We start from the raw sequence: 17,459 nt of genomic DNA on the forward strand, positions 1-17,459 counted from the left end.
GCACATACCCTGGCATGCATTGTACTCTGTAGTATGTAGTCATGCTGCCCTTCACACGCCACATTGATCCAGGGACAGGCACACACAGTTAGACACATATACAGAGACACATAGAGGGGAACAAACACACAGTCTATATTTCCAAGGTCATTTTTTTAAAAAATATGATGTTTAGAGGTCAATAATGCTATAGTAAGACTGATTTTCTGGCTCCATCATGCAAACATAGTAGTATTATAACACAGTTTAAACAGAAGATGTAATTACCCAACTAAGGAGTGAATTTACGTTGAGCTAAATGTTAAAGGGACACCAGGCTCCAAAAGCACTTCAATTGTATTTCTTTTTTTTATTTTACAAACAGTACAGATTTCAATAAAAATGTGCATTTTTAAAAAAAATGAATCTGATCCATGGTGGCCAAACCTCGCAACTTGCAGGACATAAAGGATCTGCTGCTAATGTCTTGGTGCCAGATACCGCAGGACACAAGGGGACATACACAGTATTAGGCAGGTGGTTTAAATGTTGTGGCTGTTCAGTGGTATTATTATTGTCTTTCTAGTTTATACAGTAGTTACTCAAGACATATATTTCCCTCGCCATGCTATTGAACTAAAATGTGATTGATTGATTTACCCATCCAAAGTACTTTACAGTTCATGAAGACATAACTTTGGTAATTATACAGAGGAAAAACAAACAATATACACACCTTTATTTTTTTTATTTTTTTTATTATTGCCATTTATATAGCGCCAACAGATTCCGTAGCGCTTTACAATATTATGAGAGGGGGATTTAACTATAAATAGGACAATTACAAATAAACTTACAGGAACAATAGGTTGAAGAGGACCCTGCTCAAACGAGCTTACATTCTATAGGAGGTGGGGTGTAAAACACATTAGGACAGGAATTTACAATCAAATAAGGTGGGCTGCCCTTTAGGAGAGGGCAAGAGACAGGTATGTGAGGTAAGGGTTAGTCTTGGAGGCCATAAGCTTTCCTAAAGAGATGGGTTTTAAGGCACTTCTTAAAAGATGCAAGACTAGGGGAGAGTCTGATGGCGGTAGGCAGGCTATTCCATAGGAAGGGAGCCGCCCGCGAGAAGTCCTGCAAGCGCGAGTTGGCCGTACGAGTGCGGACAACGGACAGGAGGTGGTCACGGGCAGAACGTAGAGACCGAGAAGGGACATACCTATGGATCTGTGAGGAGATATAAGAGGGGCTAGAGTTGTTCAGTGCTTTATAGGTGTGAGTTAGTACCTTGAATTGACTCCTATAGCATACAGGAAGCCAATGTAAGGACTGGCAGAGGGGTGAGGTGTGAGAGAAACGACTAGAGAGGAAAATCAATCTAGCAGCAGCATTCATTACGGACTGTAAGGGTGCAGTACGGCTATTGGGGAGACCAATCAGGAGAGGGTTACAATAATCCATGCGGGAAATTACTAGAGCATGGACAAGCTCCTTGGTAGTATCTGGTGCAAGAAAGGGGCGGATGCGGGCTATGTTTTTAAGATGGAATCTACAGGATTTGGCAACATGCTGGATGTGAGGCTCAAAGGTGAGACCAGAGTCAAGTATGACGCCAAGACAGCGCGCTTGCAAGGATGGACTGATGTTGGTACCACAAACTTGAAGGGAGAGCGAAAGAGGAGGATCAGTATTAGGAGGAGGAAAGACAAGGAGCTCAGTTTTTGAGAGATTGAGTTTCAGAAAGCGGGAGGACATCCAGTCAGAGATGGAAGAAAGGCAAGCAGTGACACGTTGCAGGACGGCAGGGGAGAGGTCCGGGGAGGAGAGATATAGCTGGGTGTCATCATGTACAGGTGGTAGTGAAATCCAAAAGAGGTAATAAGTTTGCCAAGAGAGGCAGTATAAAGAGAAAATAGAAGGGGACCAAGGACGGAGCCTTGGGGAACTCCAACTGAGACAGGGCAAGGGGAGGAGGTATCATTAGAAAAGGAGACACTGAATGAGCGTTGGGAGAGATAAGAGGAAAACCATGAGAGGACAGAGTCACAGAGACCAAGCGATTGAAGAGTTTGAAGAAGGAGAGCATGATCAACGGTGTCAAAGGCCGCTGAGAGGTCAAGAAGAATTAGTATGGAGTAGTGGCCTTTGGATTTAGCTGCGATTAGGTCGTTAGTAACTTTGATAAGGGCAGTCTCTGTAGAGTGGAGAGGGCGGAAGCCAGATTGAAGAGGGTCAAGGAGAGAGTTGGAATTGAGGAAATGAGACACACGGTTAAAGACAAGTCTTTCCAGAAGCTTTGAGGAAAAAGGGAGCAGGGATATGGGACGGTAGTTAGAGGGGGTGGATGGGTCGAGGGATGTTTTTTTTAGTATAGGTACTACAGTGGCATGTTTAAGGTCAGCAGGGACGATGCCAGAGGAGAGCGAGCAGTTGAAGATGTGTGTTAGAGAAGGCACGAGACAAGTGGAGAGAGATCTAATAAGGTGAGATGGGACAGGATCGAGCGGGCAAGTGGTGGGGCGAGAGGAGCAAAGAAGAGCAGCCACCTCTTGGTCAGTAGCTGGGGAGAATGTCTGAAGGGTAGGAAAGGCATGATCTATGTGTGATTGAGAAACAGAAAGGCAAGGAGGGGAGAATTCTTTCCTTAGCTGTTCAATCTTGTCAGTGAAGTAACATGCGAAGTTATCAGCAGTAAGGTTAGTTTTGGGGGTGGCCACAGCAGGGCGAAGAAGAGAATTAAAGGTGTGAAAGAGACGCCTGGGGTTGCGGGAACATGAACTAATGAGAGTGGAAAAATAGGACTGTTTGGCAAGGGCAAGGGCTGCACTGTATGAACACAATATGAATCTATAATGGAGAAAGTCTGATTGTGTACGAGACTTCCTCCAGGAGCGTTCAGCACAACGGGAGCATCTTTGCAGGTAGCGCGTTGATTTAGTAGATGTAAGAGTAGAGTTATATATGGAGATGGCCTGTGAAGGACAGGAGAGGGAAGGGATGGACAGCAGTTGTGAATCAATGTCAGCTGACAACTGTTGGAGATCAAGAGAATTAAGGTCCCTCCTGAGTTGAGGGGGGTTAGGCTGAGGTTTTTGGGTGAGGGGGTATGTGAGAGCAAATGATAAGAGGATATAAAAGGAAAAAAGACCCTGCCCATGAGTTTAAAATCTAGCAAATACAGTACCTCTATGCAAAGTGCTTAGCAAGATAACTTGTGAGCTTACAATCTAACATAGAAACATAGAAACATGGACTGTGACGGCAGATAAGAACCGTTCGGCCCATTTAGTCTGCCCAATATTTCTAAATACTCTCATTAGTTCCTGGCCTTATCTTATAGTTAGGATAGCCTTATGCATATCCTGCACATGCTTAAACTCCCTCACTGTGTTAACCTCTACCACTTCAGCTGGAAGGCTATTCCATGCATCCACTACCCTCTCAGTAAAGTAATACTTCCTGGTATTATTTTTAAACCTTTGTCCCTCTAATTTAAGACTATGTCCTCTTGTTGTGGTAGTTTTTCTTCTTTTAAATATAGTCTCCTCCTTTACTGTGTTGATTCCCTTTATGTATTTAAATGTTTCTATCATATCCCCCCTGTCTCGTAATTCCTCCAAGCTATACATGTTAAATCTAAAGTTAATATTGGTGAGTCGAAGCGTGAGGTTGCTTGGCATGTAAATAGCCAATAGCTTGTGAGTAACTTGCTATAAAAAAAGGAGGAGCGAGGGTTTGTGGGTGGGTTAGTAGTAGCAAAAATTTCAATTATATGTACAGCATTTGGTGCGAGACATTTTGACCTAAACATTCTATCTCCCTAAAGATTGATTAGAATTGTTAGAAGTTTCAACAACCTTCAAAACACCACTAACAATTCTCACTGAGCAACAAGCGCCTGCAATGATCTAATCCTTCCACTTAATTTGTTCAGGAGATCTCTCGACATTAATATATATCTTTATTTTATTATGTTTCTTCTAAAGCAGTCTTTCTCACCCATAAAATATGAGTAAGGTTTATATATATATATATATAGGTATATAACAGATGTGGGTTTTTTTACTCTTGAGATGAACATAATTAAAGTTATAATATGCAATGTAGAATTGAATCATATCACCTTTTTCCTTTTATTCTTAAATTCATATTAAATTAGATATTGAAACATTTGTTAATGTATTATTGATTTATACATTTATAATTGATACATCTTTTCTCTCTAGTACAGCCTTGCAAATTCTGTTCATGTTGTAATAATAATGATAATGTATTTTGTCACCAGACATAAATTGTTCATTCATATAATTATCTTTTTCATGAAACTATTTTGCCAGTGTTGGCTTCATTGTTCTGTATCTCCTCGTGATTTAATAACCCACATTAATTTATTTCTGAATTTCTAACAATTGTAACATCAACAAATATATGAATCTGGAATGATTCTTTTTTTATTAAAACAATATTTATGAAACCAATTCTGTGTTGTAGCTACCTCTAGTAAACTCAATATGTGGAATTTGCTAAATTGTACTTCAGCTAATGTCACTCTGAATTATGCAATTAACTCCCAAGGTGCCATATTGGATAAGCCAATAAAACATGCAAATGTACATTGAACAGGTGAAATTACTTGGATCACTTGTCATTTTTAAAAACTGTTTTAAAGCATTAATCCAACCAAAAAAGCAATGTTGGAGCACGTCACATGCCAAGTTTGCAGAGGATTCACTTTATCCACCTAGAATTCTTGTTAGAAATTTGAGCTAGCTCTACTGTGTGATCGGACCAGATGGACTTGTTTTCGCTCCCAACGTGTAGCAATAAGCCTTGGAATCCCACAACCCTGGCGATGGTTCACTGACTGTCCTTCCTTGCACCACTTTTCATAGGTACTAACCACTGCCTACCGGGAACATCCTACTACACTTGCCGTTTTAGAGATACTCTGACCCAGTTGTAAGCCATCACTATTTGACCTTTGTTAAAGTCACACCGATATTGTCACACATTTGTTTCTTTTGTACGATATTGTCGCCTGCCCATTTTTCCTGCTGTAACACGTAAAATTCAAGAACTGACTGTTGACTTGCTGCCTAATATATCCCACCCCTTGGCAGGTGCCATTGTAACAATATAATCAATGTAATTCATGTCAACTGTCAGAGGTTTTAATGTTGTGGCGGATCAGTGTATAGCGTCAACAAATCCTCAGTGCCATTCAATATGTAAGCAAGGCAAACAATTCATTCTAAGAAATCACATTTGACAAACAGGAACAGTAGGTGAATAAAGCCCTTCCCAAATGAGCTTACAATCTAAAAATCCAAACATAACACATAAGGGATCATTGCTTGTGGGAAGGCCAGAGTATGGATTGCTTAGTATCTTAAATCACACCTTGCATCTAGTGGTTATTTTGGTCATACTTTAGCATTTTTTAACAGTGTTAAAACTGCCTCTAGTGGCTGTTTACCAGACAGCTGCTAGAGACACTTTGACTCTGTGAAACGACGCTTTGCATGAGGATGTTCAGCATGTTGAAAAACCTCATGGAATATCATTGAGTCAATGCTTTCCTCTGGGAAAGGTCTACTGAGATTCCCTCCATCAGCTGACGTCTGTGGAGAAACAGAAGGAGAGGGACATAGGCACTGGAATCAATTGAGGCACTGGAATCAAATGAGTGATTAAAGGGTTATTTAACCCTTTACATTTGCAGAGGGCACCGGGAGGGTGCCGTGGGGCAAAGAGATAATGTTCCTTTAATTTAGAGACGTTGAATAACGATATGATGATGATAGGTGTCAGGTGTATAAGAATTTCCTCAGAATCAGTAGGTCTGGTGATGCCAGAGTACGTTTATTAAGCCATATGTTGATACAAGCAAATAACAACAAACAATACTGTTTGTACTTTACCCAATAATCCACCCAGTCAAACGACAGGAATGGACTGTACGCACACATCCCATCAACCACAAGAAAGCACACAGTTTATCAGCAAAATGTGAAAGTTCTTTTTTCACCCTTTTTTACATTCACATTTCAGCTGCTAAACTGACAGCTTATAAGAGAGAAAGTGTGGTTTAAATGCATGTTCTTCTAAGACTGCCTGACCAGTTAATTAGATTTGAAGTCCCTAAAGGGTTGGCAGTATTGAACAGCACTAAGTTCCAAAGACTCTTGATTATGTTGAAGACAGGGGCAAGCTCTGTAGCCCCAGCTCTCTCCGAGTACAACTCCCATGATGCTTAATCAATATTTTAGGCTATTAACCCTCCTCTGTTAAGTGTGGCTTCATGCAGCAATAGCAGCTGCAAATGTCATTTATATCACATTATAATTTATGTGTTTATACATTTTTTTCTCTCTGTCATTTCTCTACTGAGACATTCTGACAAAAAATGTTTTAGGATAAAATCTGTGCACCAGGAGAGACCCGTCTGCACTGATGGTTGTACAGAAATAGAATGCTGTCAAACTGTCATCAAGACTTAGAATGTTAGCCCTGAGGAAGTTTCCATAGACAGAATGCTTTGGTTTCAATATGACAATGAGTTTTAATCACAGCAAACAAAAACGGAAAATTTGCCGTGCCACTAATATGCTAACAAATAAATACAAATGAGTTAATCAAGAGGCATAATAAGTCATCCAGGCCTGTACGTTTCCTTTGACCCTGCATATGATGTTAAGCAATTAGATTAGCCCTGAATTGGTTTTAGTGTTTTTTTAAACACTACATACATTTTTTGGTATGTAGTTTCAATCAGTAATGTAATTATTATAATTATTAGACTTCGGCATTCGGTTTCACTTAAATTGAATGACTCATCAGAATTTTGAGCGATTGGCAGGTTGGTTACTGTTGAGCATTCGGTTGCGAATTAGCTTCAGTAAATACAGTTAGGTCTGGAAATATTAGGACATTGACAAAAGTTTTTTTTTTTCGACTGCTTACCAAAATAAATTCAAGTTACAGTTAAATGATAAATATGGGCTTTAATTTGAGGTTATTCACATCTAAATTGGAGAAAGAGTTTAAGAATTATAGCTTTTTAATATGGAGCCCCTTCTTTTTCAAGGGACCAAAAATAATTGGACAATTGACTCAAAAGCTATCTCATGTAAAGGTGTGGGCTATTCCTTAATTATTTCTTCATCAATTAAGCAGGGTAAAGTTCTGGAGTTAATTCCAGATGTGGCATTCGCATTTGAAAGTTGTTATTGTGGACCCACAACATGTGGTCAAAGGAGCTCTCAATGCAAGTGAAACAGGCCATCCTTAGGCTTCGAAAAGAAAACAAAATCCATCAGAAAGATAGCAGGAAGATTAGGAGTGGCCAAATAAACAGTTTGGCACATTCTGAAAAAAAAAAAAAAGAATTTGCTGGTGAGCTCTGCAACACAAAAAGGCTTTTACGTCCTTGAAAGATAGCAGTGGTTAATGATCGTAGGATATTTTCCAGGGTAAAGAAAAACCCCTTCACAATATCCTGCCAAGTGAAGTACAGTCTCCAGGAGGTAAACAAATATCATTATCCAATTCTCTTCTCACAAGAGCGAAAACGGAGGGTTCACCACAAGGTGCAAACTATTCGTAAGCCTCAAGAATAGAAAGGCCGGATTAGACTTTGCCAAAAAAAAAAAATCTAAAAACGCCAGCCCAGTTCTGGAACAGGATTCTTTGGAAGATCAACCTTACCACAAAGATGGAAAGAAAATTATGGAGAAGATACAGATGGAGATCATCTGTAAAACACAGTGGAAGTAGTGTACTGTGGTGGCATGGGTACTAGTGTTTATTGATGATGTGACAGAAGACAGAATGACCTGAGTAAGAGGTTCGACTAAGCCCAAACCTAACTAGCAGAGTACGCAGGTACCGAACGAACTAGTGCATTGTTAGTGGTTTACCGTGTAATTCGAGTAGACATGAATCTTTTGATGAGCCTATAAGTGTACTAGCGAGTGAGTCTAGAACCTTGACTGGGCACCAGGGTGAATGTGTTGGATAGTACTGGTTCTCTACTGCGGGACCCATTTGACTAGTTTTGGACTGTCTTAGTGTCAAGATGTAGTAATTGTTTGTTTTGACAAGGTCGTGTATTTTTAGGTAATTGCTGTCAGAGAATTTTGTGATGGTAAACTCTCTGGGCCTGAGGAAACCGTAGAATGCCAGGTATATGGCTGCTTTAATGATAAGGTGTGTTTGCTGTTCAAAAGGTGTAGTGTCAAGTAGGTTGGAAATGTCTTGGAATTTAGAGCTGTCAATTGGCAATCACTGTGTGTTTTGAGAGAAGTTTAACTTCTGTATACCTTTCAGAATGCTCTTTATGGGATATGCTGACAGGAAAGGTGAATTATTATGGAATGTGATAAGCATTTGGTGTTGAATACCTGTGAGGTATAACTTGATGGTGTTGTGTGCTAGTTTTAAAGAAGTGTGGCAAAAGGTAGCGAATGTGACCAATGATTCAATAGAAAAGCAGTTTATTATATTAAATTCTGTCACAAATTTGGAAAATAACTTGAAATATCTGTCATATGTTCTCCTGGTGTTATCTGACAAGCCCATTTGGGACAAACCTAATCCAGGTTTAGTTCTTCGAAAAGAGGTGGCCTGGTCTGTTTGCTGATGATGGGGTGATGCCAGAAAACTCCTGAAATTTGAAGTGGGATAATGCATCAGCAGCCGCATTTTGTACACCGTGAACGTGCGTGCAAATAATAAAAAACTGATGAGTAGCTGCTAGCCAGGTCAGTCTCCTCATCAGTTTCATAATAACAAAAGATTGGGGGCAACCCTTGTTGAAAATGTGACAAGCTACATGGTTATCGAGAAAACACCTTGGGGAATTATCCTCATGGCAAAATTCAAAGTCCCTAAGAGTGATTGTAACTGTTTGTGAATGCAAACACCTCTATTTAACCCCTTAACGCCGTTACGGCGTTCTATGCCGTCGCGGCTTTAATGGGCTTTAAAGCCGTTGCGGCGGCATAGAACGCCGTAACGGCTTGCAGCCCCAGGAGCAGAGGTGTACTCACCTCCGCCGCGATCCTCTTCTGGGGGGCTGTCTGAGAGCCCAGGCAGCCCCCCTCCGGCAAATGAGGCCCCCGGGGGCCATGTGATCGCTCTCAAAGAGCGATCACATGGCCCCCTATAGCTGGCTATGGATCTGCCAGCAGGGGGACTGTTTAAAATATTAGACAGTCCCCCTGCTGGTAGGTAGTGTAAAAAAATAAATATAAAAATGTTATAAAATAAATTAAATGGCTTTTTATATATATATAATATGTATATATATTATATATATAATATATATACATATTATATATATGTAACGTCATACGTAATGTATTTTAATATTAATATTAGTATATATATTAATATTAAAATACACTTAGAATGACGTTACATATATATAATATGTATATATATTATATATATAATAGATCTACATATATATATTATACAGTGATACCTCGGTTCACGAACGCTTCTGTTCACGAACAACTCGGTTCACGAACAGAAAAGTTCGTAAAAATATGCTCCGGTTCACGAACTCCGCCTCGGTTCACGAACGCAAGCCGCGGCCATTTTAATGCTAATTTCAGGCTGTCACATGGTCGGGACTTCCTGTAGGAAGACCGTGGAGAGAAGAAGCAAGAATAAGAGACACAGAAAGAAGTACTCTGCAAGCATTATAAGTGATTATACTGTATTTTATCACATACAGTACATACTGTACACAGAAAGAAGTACTCTGCAAGCATTATACAGTACAGTAAGTGATTATACTGTATTTTATCACATACAGTACATACAGTACACAGAAAGAAGTACTGTACTCTGCAAGCATTATAAGTGATTATACTGTATTTTATCCCATACAGTACATACTGTACAGTTCACTGGACACCCAATATGGCTCCCAAGAAGCATAGTGGAAAGAAGAAAGTGCGGAGCAGCAATAAAGGTGACAAGAACAGCAATGCAGGTGACAATGTGCAAAGTGGAAATGCAAGTGACAATGTGCAAAGTGGAAATGCAAGTGACAATGTGCAAAGTGGAAATGCAGTTGACAATGTGCAAAGTGGAAATGCAGTTGACAATGTGCAAAGTGGAAATGCAAGTGACAATGTGCAAAGTGGAAATGCAAGTGACAATGTGCAAAGTGGAAATGCAAGTGACAATGTGCGAAGTGGAAATGCAGGTGACAATGTGCAAAGTGGAAATGCAAGTGACAAGAATGTGCAGCGCAAGCATGGTGGCAAAAAGAAAGTGCACAGCAGTAGTAAAGGTGACAGCAAGGTTGTGAAGAAAATAACCATTGAGCTGAAGAAGGAAATTATAGAAAAGCATGACCGTGGTATTCGTGTGACTGATCTGGCTTCGGAGTACAAGATGGCAAAGTCAACAATTTCGACTATTCTGAAAAACAAAGCCGCCATCAAAGGAGCTGATGTTGCAAAAGGAGTAACAATGTTAACCAAGCAGAGGACACAAGTGCTGGAAGAGGTGGAAAAACTTTTGTTGGTGTGGTTGAATGAGAAACAGCTGGCAGGTGATAGTGTAAGTGAAGCTATGATCTGTGAGAAAGCCAGGAAATTGCACAGTGATTTACAGCAAAGAAGCCCCTCTACAAGTGCAGCAAGTGACGAATTTAAAGCCAGTAGAGGGTGGTTTGAAAAATTCCGCAGGAGAACTGGCATCCACAGTGTGATTAGACATGGTGAGGCTTCCAGTTCTGACAAGGCCGCAGCAGAAGCTTACAAGTTAGAATTTGCAGAATTCATGAAGACAGAAGGATACGTCCCTCAACAAGTGTTCAACTGTGATGAAACAGGGCTCTTCTGGAAAAAAATGCCGAACAGAACCTATATCACACAGGAGGAAAAGGCCCTACCAGGGCACAAGCCCATGAAGGACAGATTGACCCTTTTGCTGTGTGCCAACGCAAGCGCCGATCTGAAAATTAAACCACTACTGGTGTACCATTCTCAGACCCCTCGTGCATTTAGGGAACAAAATGTGAACAAGGCCAGACTGCCCGTCATGTGGAGAGCCAATGCCAAAGCTTGGGTCACAAGGCAATTGTTTATGGAATGGCTGCACGAGGTGTTTGCACCCACCGTCAGAAAATATCTTTCTGATAACCAGCTGCCTGAAAGGTGCCTTCTTCTGATGGACAATGCCCCAGCACACCCTCCAGCCTTGGTGGATGATATGGATGCTGAGTATGACTTCATCAAGGTAAAGTTCCTCCCCCCCAACACAACACCACTTCTGCAGCCCATGGACCAGCAAGTCATCTGCAACTTTAAGAAGCTGTACACAAAGGCGCTCTTCACTAGGTGTTTTAATGTCACTAAAGAGACATCCTTGACTTTGAAAGAATTCTGGAAGAAACATTTCAATGTTGTCCACTGCATTAACCTCATTGACAAAGCCTGGGAAGAGGTCACTTCCCGAACCCTAAATTCAGCCTGGAGGAAACTGTGGCCAGAATGTGTCGCTGAACGTGAACATGACTTAGAAGGGTCTGATGCAGAGGTAGTGGAGGAAATTGTGTCCATGGGCAAGAATATGGGTCTGGACGTTGATGGTGCTGATGTGGAAGAGCTTGTTGAGGAACATAGGGAGGAGCTGACCACGGAAGAACTTTATGAACTCCACAGTGAGCAGCAGAAGGCACTTCTTGAGGAGCATTCCACTGAGGAGGAAGAAGAAAGGGAGGAGGTTAGCAGTGATGCCATAAAATCCATTATGCAAAAATGGAATGAGTGCCATGATTTCTTTGAAAAGCACCACCCCAACATTACTGTCACAAACAGAGTGTTAAATCTCATGAATGATAATGTGGTCTCTCATTTCCGGAGGGTTATGCAGCGCAGAAAGAGACAAGTGACATTGGACAGATTTTTCAGACAAACTGAGCCTGCAGCTAGGAGACAAAGGAGAGAGGAAACCCCTGAAGAAGATCTCCCTGATGTCCTTATGGAGGGGGACTCTCCCCCCAAACAATAACTGCCTCCCACCTTACTGTCCTCTCTTAATAAATAACTACAGTATACTGTACTTTACTAATGTGTATTGTCATTTGTTTCATATTTTTGGGCTTCAAAAACCCCCCAAAAAAAGTCAGCACGGATTAACCGGATTTACATTGAACCCTATGGGAAAATGTGCCTCGGTTCACGACCAATTCGGTTCGCGACCAGAGTCAGTTCACGAATTAAGTTCGTGAACCGAGGTATCACTGTATATATATACGCATAATTACAATAATAAATAAATAAAATAATTAAATAAATAAATAAAATATTGAAACAAAATATAAAATAAATTATATATTCATATGTAATTTCATTCTAACTGTATTTTGTTATTAATATATATATATTGGAAACAGAATACACTTAGAATGACATTCTATATATATCTATCTATATATAAAATACAAATAACCGCAAATATATATAGAGAGATAAATACATATAATTACATAAAAGATTACATTAGTATACACGTAGAATTTATATACCTATAAATGCATATATATTAAAATTCTACGTGTATATTTAAGTAATTTTTTAACATAATTATGTCATTTGATTAATTAAAATTTGATTGACATGCCTGACAACACAGGGAGAAAGTGCAGAGAATTTAATTCGCATGCACTATATTAGACCCTGTAACTCTCCAAGACACCATAAAACCTGTACATAGGGGGTACTGTTTTACTCGGGAGACTTCGCTGAACTCAAATATTAGTGTTTAAAACTGGTAAATTGTATTACAACGATGATATTTTAAGTAAAAGTGAAGTTTTTTGCATTTTTTACAAACAAACGGCACTTTTATGGACTATATTATTGTTGTAATATGTTTTACTGTTTTAAAACACTAATATTTGTGTTTAGTGAAATCTCCCGAGAATAACAGTACCCCACATGTACAGGTTTTATGGTGTTTTGGAAAGTTAGAGAGTCACATATAAGGCTTGCATTTCATTTTTTTGACATTGAAATTTGCCAGATTAGTTATGTTGCCTTTGAGACCGTATGGTAGCCCAGGAATAAGAATTACCCCCATGATGGCATACCATTTGCAAAAGTAGACAACCCAAGGTATTGCAAATGGGGTATGTCCAGTCATTTTTAGTAGCCACTTAGTCACAAACACTGGCCAAATATTAGTTTTTTGCTTTTTTCACACAAAAACAAATATGAACGCTAACTTTGGCCAGTGTTTGTGACTAAGTGGCTACTAAAAAAAACTAAACATACCCCACGTTCAATACCTTGGGTTGTCTACTTTTTCAAATGGTATGCCATTATGGGGGTAATTCTCATTCCTGGGCTACCACACCGTCTCAAAGGTAACATTACTAATCTGGCAAATTTCAATTTGAAAATGGAACGTTCTATATTTGACCCTGTAACTTTCCAAAACACCATAAAACCTGTTAATGGGGGGTACTGTTGTACTCGTGAGACATCGCTGATTACAAATATGTGCATTTTGTTGCCGTAAAACCTAACAGTATTATGACATTTACAGCTAAAATGTGAGGCGGAACTACAAATTTTAAAAAAAAAATCAAATTTCTCACAGTTTTTTTTAATTTTATTCATAATAAATTGTTTCAAATACAAATATTTTATATGAAATGAAAGCCCTGTTTCTCCTGAACAAAATGATATATAATAAGTGTGGGTGCATTTAATATGAAAGAGGGGAACTACGGGTGAACAGACATATAGCGCAAATTCCAGTTTTTGTTTACGTTTTGTTTTGATCAGAACGTGTACTATTGACTCCGTCCTGAAGGGGTTAAACAAGCAGATAAACCTTCCAGAATTCTGCGGACTTTCTCTTCAGGTAAGCTAGCTTCCAGGGATTGAGAATCGAGTACAATCTGCAGGAAGGTGTTGTTTGTACCAGGCCCTTCAGTCTTGGCTTCATAGATTGGTACACCCAGAGTGTAAAATAGATTTACCATTCGTGCTAGACTAACTGGGGGTGATTTAGCTTCCTCGATGGTCAAGAAATCGTCTAGGTAAGGAATTACTCTGGGGCATCTGCAGTAGTTAAGCAGAAGCCAGCACGAGGTTTCCGCAAAGATATCGAACAACATAGGGCTACTTTTGGCCCCAAAAGTAAGCTTTGTAGCAAAATAGTACTGGTCTTCCCACTTAACCCCATGCAGATGCCACATAGAGGGATGGATAGGTAAGAGCTTGAAGGCAACATTGATGATGGTAGCGATAGCAATCGTCCACTTTAGCATACTGAAGAGAAAAATCCTTAGAAGGGATTAGTGCGTTTAGACTAGGTGTGGTGGAGGATTGAGGAGCTGAAAAGTCGATTATCAAGAATAGTTTATTCAAAAACTTTGCAGTAGCAATGCCCAGTGGGCTTTTTCTCCAGCTAGAGAAGGGAGGCAGTGTGAAAGGGCCAATCATGAAGCCTAGCTTGAGTTATTTATAGATGAGTAATGACACGGCTTGTGGGTTACTCAAGGCAGATTGTAGATTAGCACTTTCAAGTGTCCGTGAGGGGATTGTGGCTAATCCTGTGTGGAACACAGGGAGCAAACATGCAGCAATTTGCAGGCACTGTACCCGCATCCGCCGGCGTTAAAGTTGTTGCAAATCTGACATTTGCCCAAAAAGACAATGGGTCCCCCCAACATGTATTTTAGGTCCCATTGTATGGGCCTGGCAGACTGGGGTATGGAGGCTTGGCTGGTGGATGGGAGCTCAGCGTCGTTGGGGAACAGATTTGTTGCGTTAGCAGATAACGAACAAATTGCACAAGCTGGAACTTTTAGACCGGCAAAATGCCTAGAAACTACTTCCTTATCAAGAGAATGTCACATCCTCCTCTGTTCTGCGGAGATGTCTGGCCTTGGCTTCTGGTATCCAGTACTCTTTTTACAATTCTTGTTTAGTTTTCCTTAGTTTTTCTGGTTTTCTTTATGTTGAGTTCATTCCTTTATTCTGTTCCTGGAATTCCCAGTCTCCTGGATTCCTTTAAATGTTTGTTTTATGTTGCCACACCCTTTCCTTTTCCATTAATCCTTTTTGTTTCAGTTGGTTCCTGCAGGCAGTTGCTACAAGTCCTCTGCCCTTTTCTTGCAGGTAAGTGCTGTGTATGTTTTATTATTGTTTATTTCGTCATGCGTATCTAGCTAAATAGGACCACCTTAATTGGAGGACTTTAACGCAGTTGGTGGGCTGCATACATCTTGGCCATTTATGTATGTCTAAATCTCCAATGTTTTACATATATAGTACTTAGTTATATCTCCTCTAATTTTGCCTTGCATCCCTGGTCTTGTTTTATTTTGTCTTGTATTCCCAGTTCACGTACAGTCCTGTTCTGCCCTGTTCATGTTTCCTTCATGTCTTGTGTACATGTTCTGGTTTCTGCTTTCTGTCCTGTTTCGGTTCTGGGTTCTTCCAGTCTTGTCTTGTTTTCTTGTTTGGTGCCTGTCCTAGTCTTGCCTTGTTTCTGTACTGGATACATATCTGCTGCAGAGCCTCCCTATCCAGTTCCTGGGAGGTCTGCATATCATCTAGCTCTTGGGATCCGCAGTAGCTGCATCAGGGCCCTGGTATGTGGCCGCACAAACGCTGGTTCTCAACACCAGGGGGCGTGTGGTTACCCTGCACCAGGCCCTGATGGTCCATTTCCACGCTGAGACTCCCCCCATCATCAGGCACTCAGGGGTCCCGGTTTCTGTACCACCACCCGTGACAGAATTCTAATCAATTTTAATGTTAAACTGAGCAAGTGCGGCGGCTGCTTTTGTGTAAAATAACTTATGATAGACAAAAAGCGCAAATCAGCCATACTTATGCCCGAGGTTGATCAGCTTGTGCAAGTACAAATCAAACCCTTCACGTCTTTGAGGAAAAATGTAACATATTACATCCCTAAACAACCCAAAAGCTAAAACAAACTCCGGGAGAGAACGTTTTTTGTTAAGCCTAGTGTCTTGTGCCTCCATAACAACTGACAAGTCACCAAATGAGTAAGACTTGTTGTTAATGACATCCTGTGATGCAAGGACACCAGGTTGTCATCTTTGCCCTCCAAGAAGTCCTTTTCCAGTGTCAGAGGAACTAGATGGGCTGGCGTGATTATGGTACTGGTGGAGGCTGAGGGCTGGTTAGCAACCATAAGAGCATTACCCTGCACCTCAACACTCACAATGGGGATAACAGGAGGAACGGCAGCCGAGGAGGAAGTACCAGCAATTGCAAGTAGCTGCTTCCAAGACTCCATACCTAGTAGCAATGGTTTTAACGGAGGAAGTCAAATTAGTAATTAATGAGTGCAGGTCAGCCAAACTGGGTTGAACTATCCCTTCATGACTGGGACCAGGGGTTTCAGATTCATTCTGAGACCTTAACAATCTGAACATTTTAGCTTTCCTAGCCATGGCTGGGTATGCTATATATTTTTTTTCTTTAATTCGGCTGTGATCTTCGGGATAGTCTATGATCTTAAAGAACTAGAACTAGCTGAATCCCCTTGCCTGGAGGGGGAATTGTTCTTAGCCAGGGTACTAGATAAAGATAGGTTGTCACCTTGAATGGACTCATTTGACATTCTAATTCTATGTAGGAAGCATAGACAACGTGTAACATAGTGTTAATGATTGGTGAAACAAAAAATGGTGGACTGGCAGTAGCTAATGCCATATGGCAAAATTGTATTACCAGGAGGGGAATTTAGTGATCCCTAGCTAGGCACTTAGCGGCGAGAGAGGCTTTAACTAGGAATTGGCACACGGATGTAAATACCCTCTAGCGTAATGGCAGGATGGCAGGGAAAATGCCTCAGGTGACCGATAACCGATAGACAAAAAAGGTTGGGCGTGATAGGTGAGGCCCTGACTATACCAATGAGCGAGGCACTAACTATGCGTTGGACCGATGGGCGAATGTACCTCAAGATTGAGGGTAGGAGTAGGCCTCACTGGACCACTGATTAAGGCAGAGAAATCGAGAAAGACATACCTAGTTGGGCCTAGTGTAAAACTGGAAAAACTGCCAGTCCAAGTTAATACGTTACTATAGGGGTATCTAATTTAGTATATAATTCCAAGCCTTGGCCGAGTAACTGGACTTGTATATATTAGGTTGGAGTGGGAACAGGAGTATCTACTCCTAAAACTTGAATGACAGATGGGTAGCGGGTAAACAAATACATATGAGCCTATGAGGAAACCAGAACTAATTATAGCCATAAACGGATAACATGTATTCCATAAAATAAACAGTTGAAACAATAGCCACTTACAAACACATCTAGCAGAAAAGTGACCTATAGTGGTAGCCCCCAAGAGTGGCTTCTTGCAGGCTTGAGTGGAATAGCGTCAGAACCATGTGAAGACAAATGAATCAGTGAGTTAATTAATACGTGGGACAAGACCTATGGAAAAACAAGGTCTA

At 40.6% G+C, this 17,459-nt stretch overlaps 1 protein-coding gene across 1 annotated transcript; it reads left to right on the forward strand.

The window, feature by feature from the left end:
* The first annotated feature begins 9,912 nt into the window (after positions 1-9,912).
* JRK (Jrk helix-turn-helix protein) lies at positions 9,913-12,015 on the forward strand. The gene is made up of 2 exons (XM_063452982.1): positions 9,913-9,985; positions 10,202-12,015. Exons 1-2 carry the CDS (start codon positions 9,913-9,915, stop codon positions 12,013-12,015), a joined length of 1,887 nt encoding a protein of 628 aa, XP_063309052.1.
* Positions 12,016-17,459: the final 5,444 nt, after the last annotated feature.

The sequence above is a fragment of the Pelobates fuscus genome, chromosome 4, assembly GCF_036172605.1.
Source record: "Pelobates fuscus isolate aPelFus1 chromosome 4, aPelFus1.pri, whole genome shotgun sequence".
Lineage (NCBI taxonomy): Eukaryota > Metazoa > Chordata > Amphibia > Anura > Pelobatidae > Pelobates > Pelobates fuscus.

Excerpts from the sequence above, each read along its gene's own strand:
- JRK (XM_063452982.1), top strand. The coding sequence starts at position 9,913 with ATGGCTCCCAAGAAGCATAGTGGAAAGAAGAAAGTGCGGAGCAGCAAT. Across the intron at positions 9,986-10,201 it reads TGACAAGAACAGCAATGCAG|GTGACAATGTGCAAAGTGGA; the intron begins GTGACAATGTGC and ends GTGGAAATGCAG.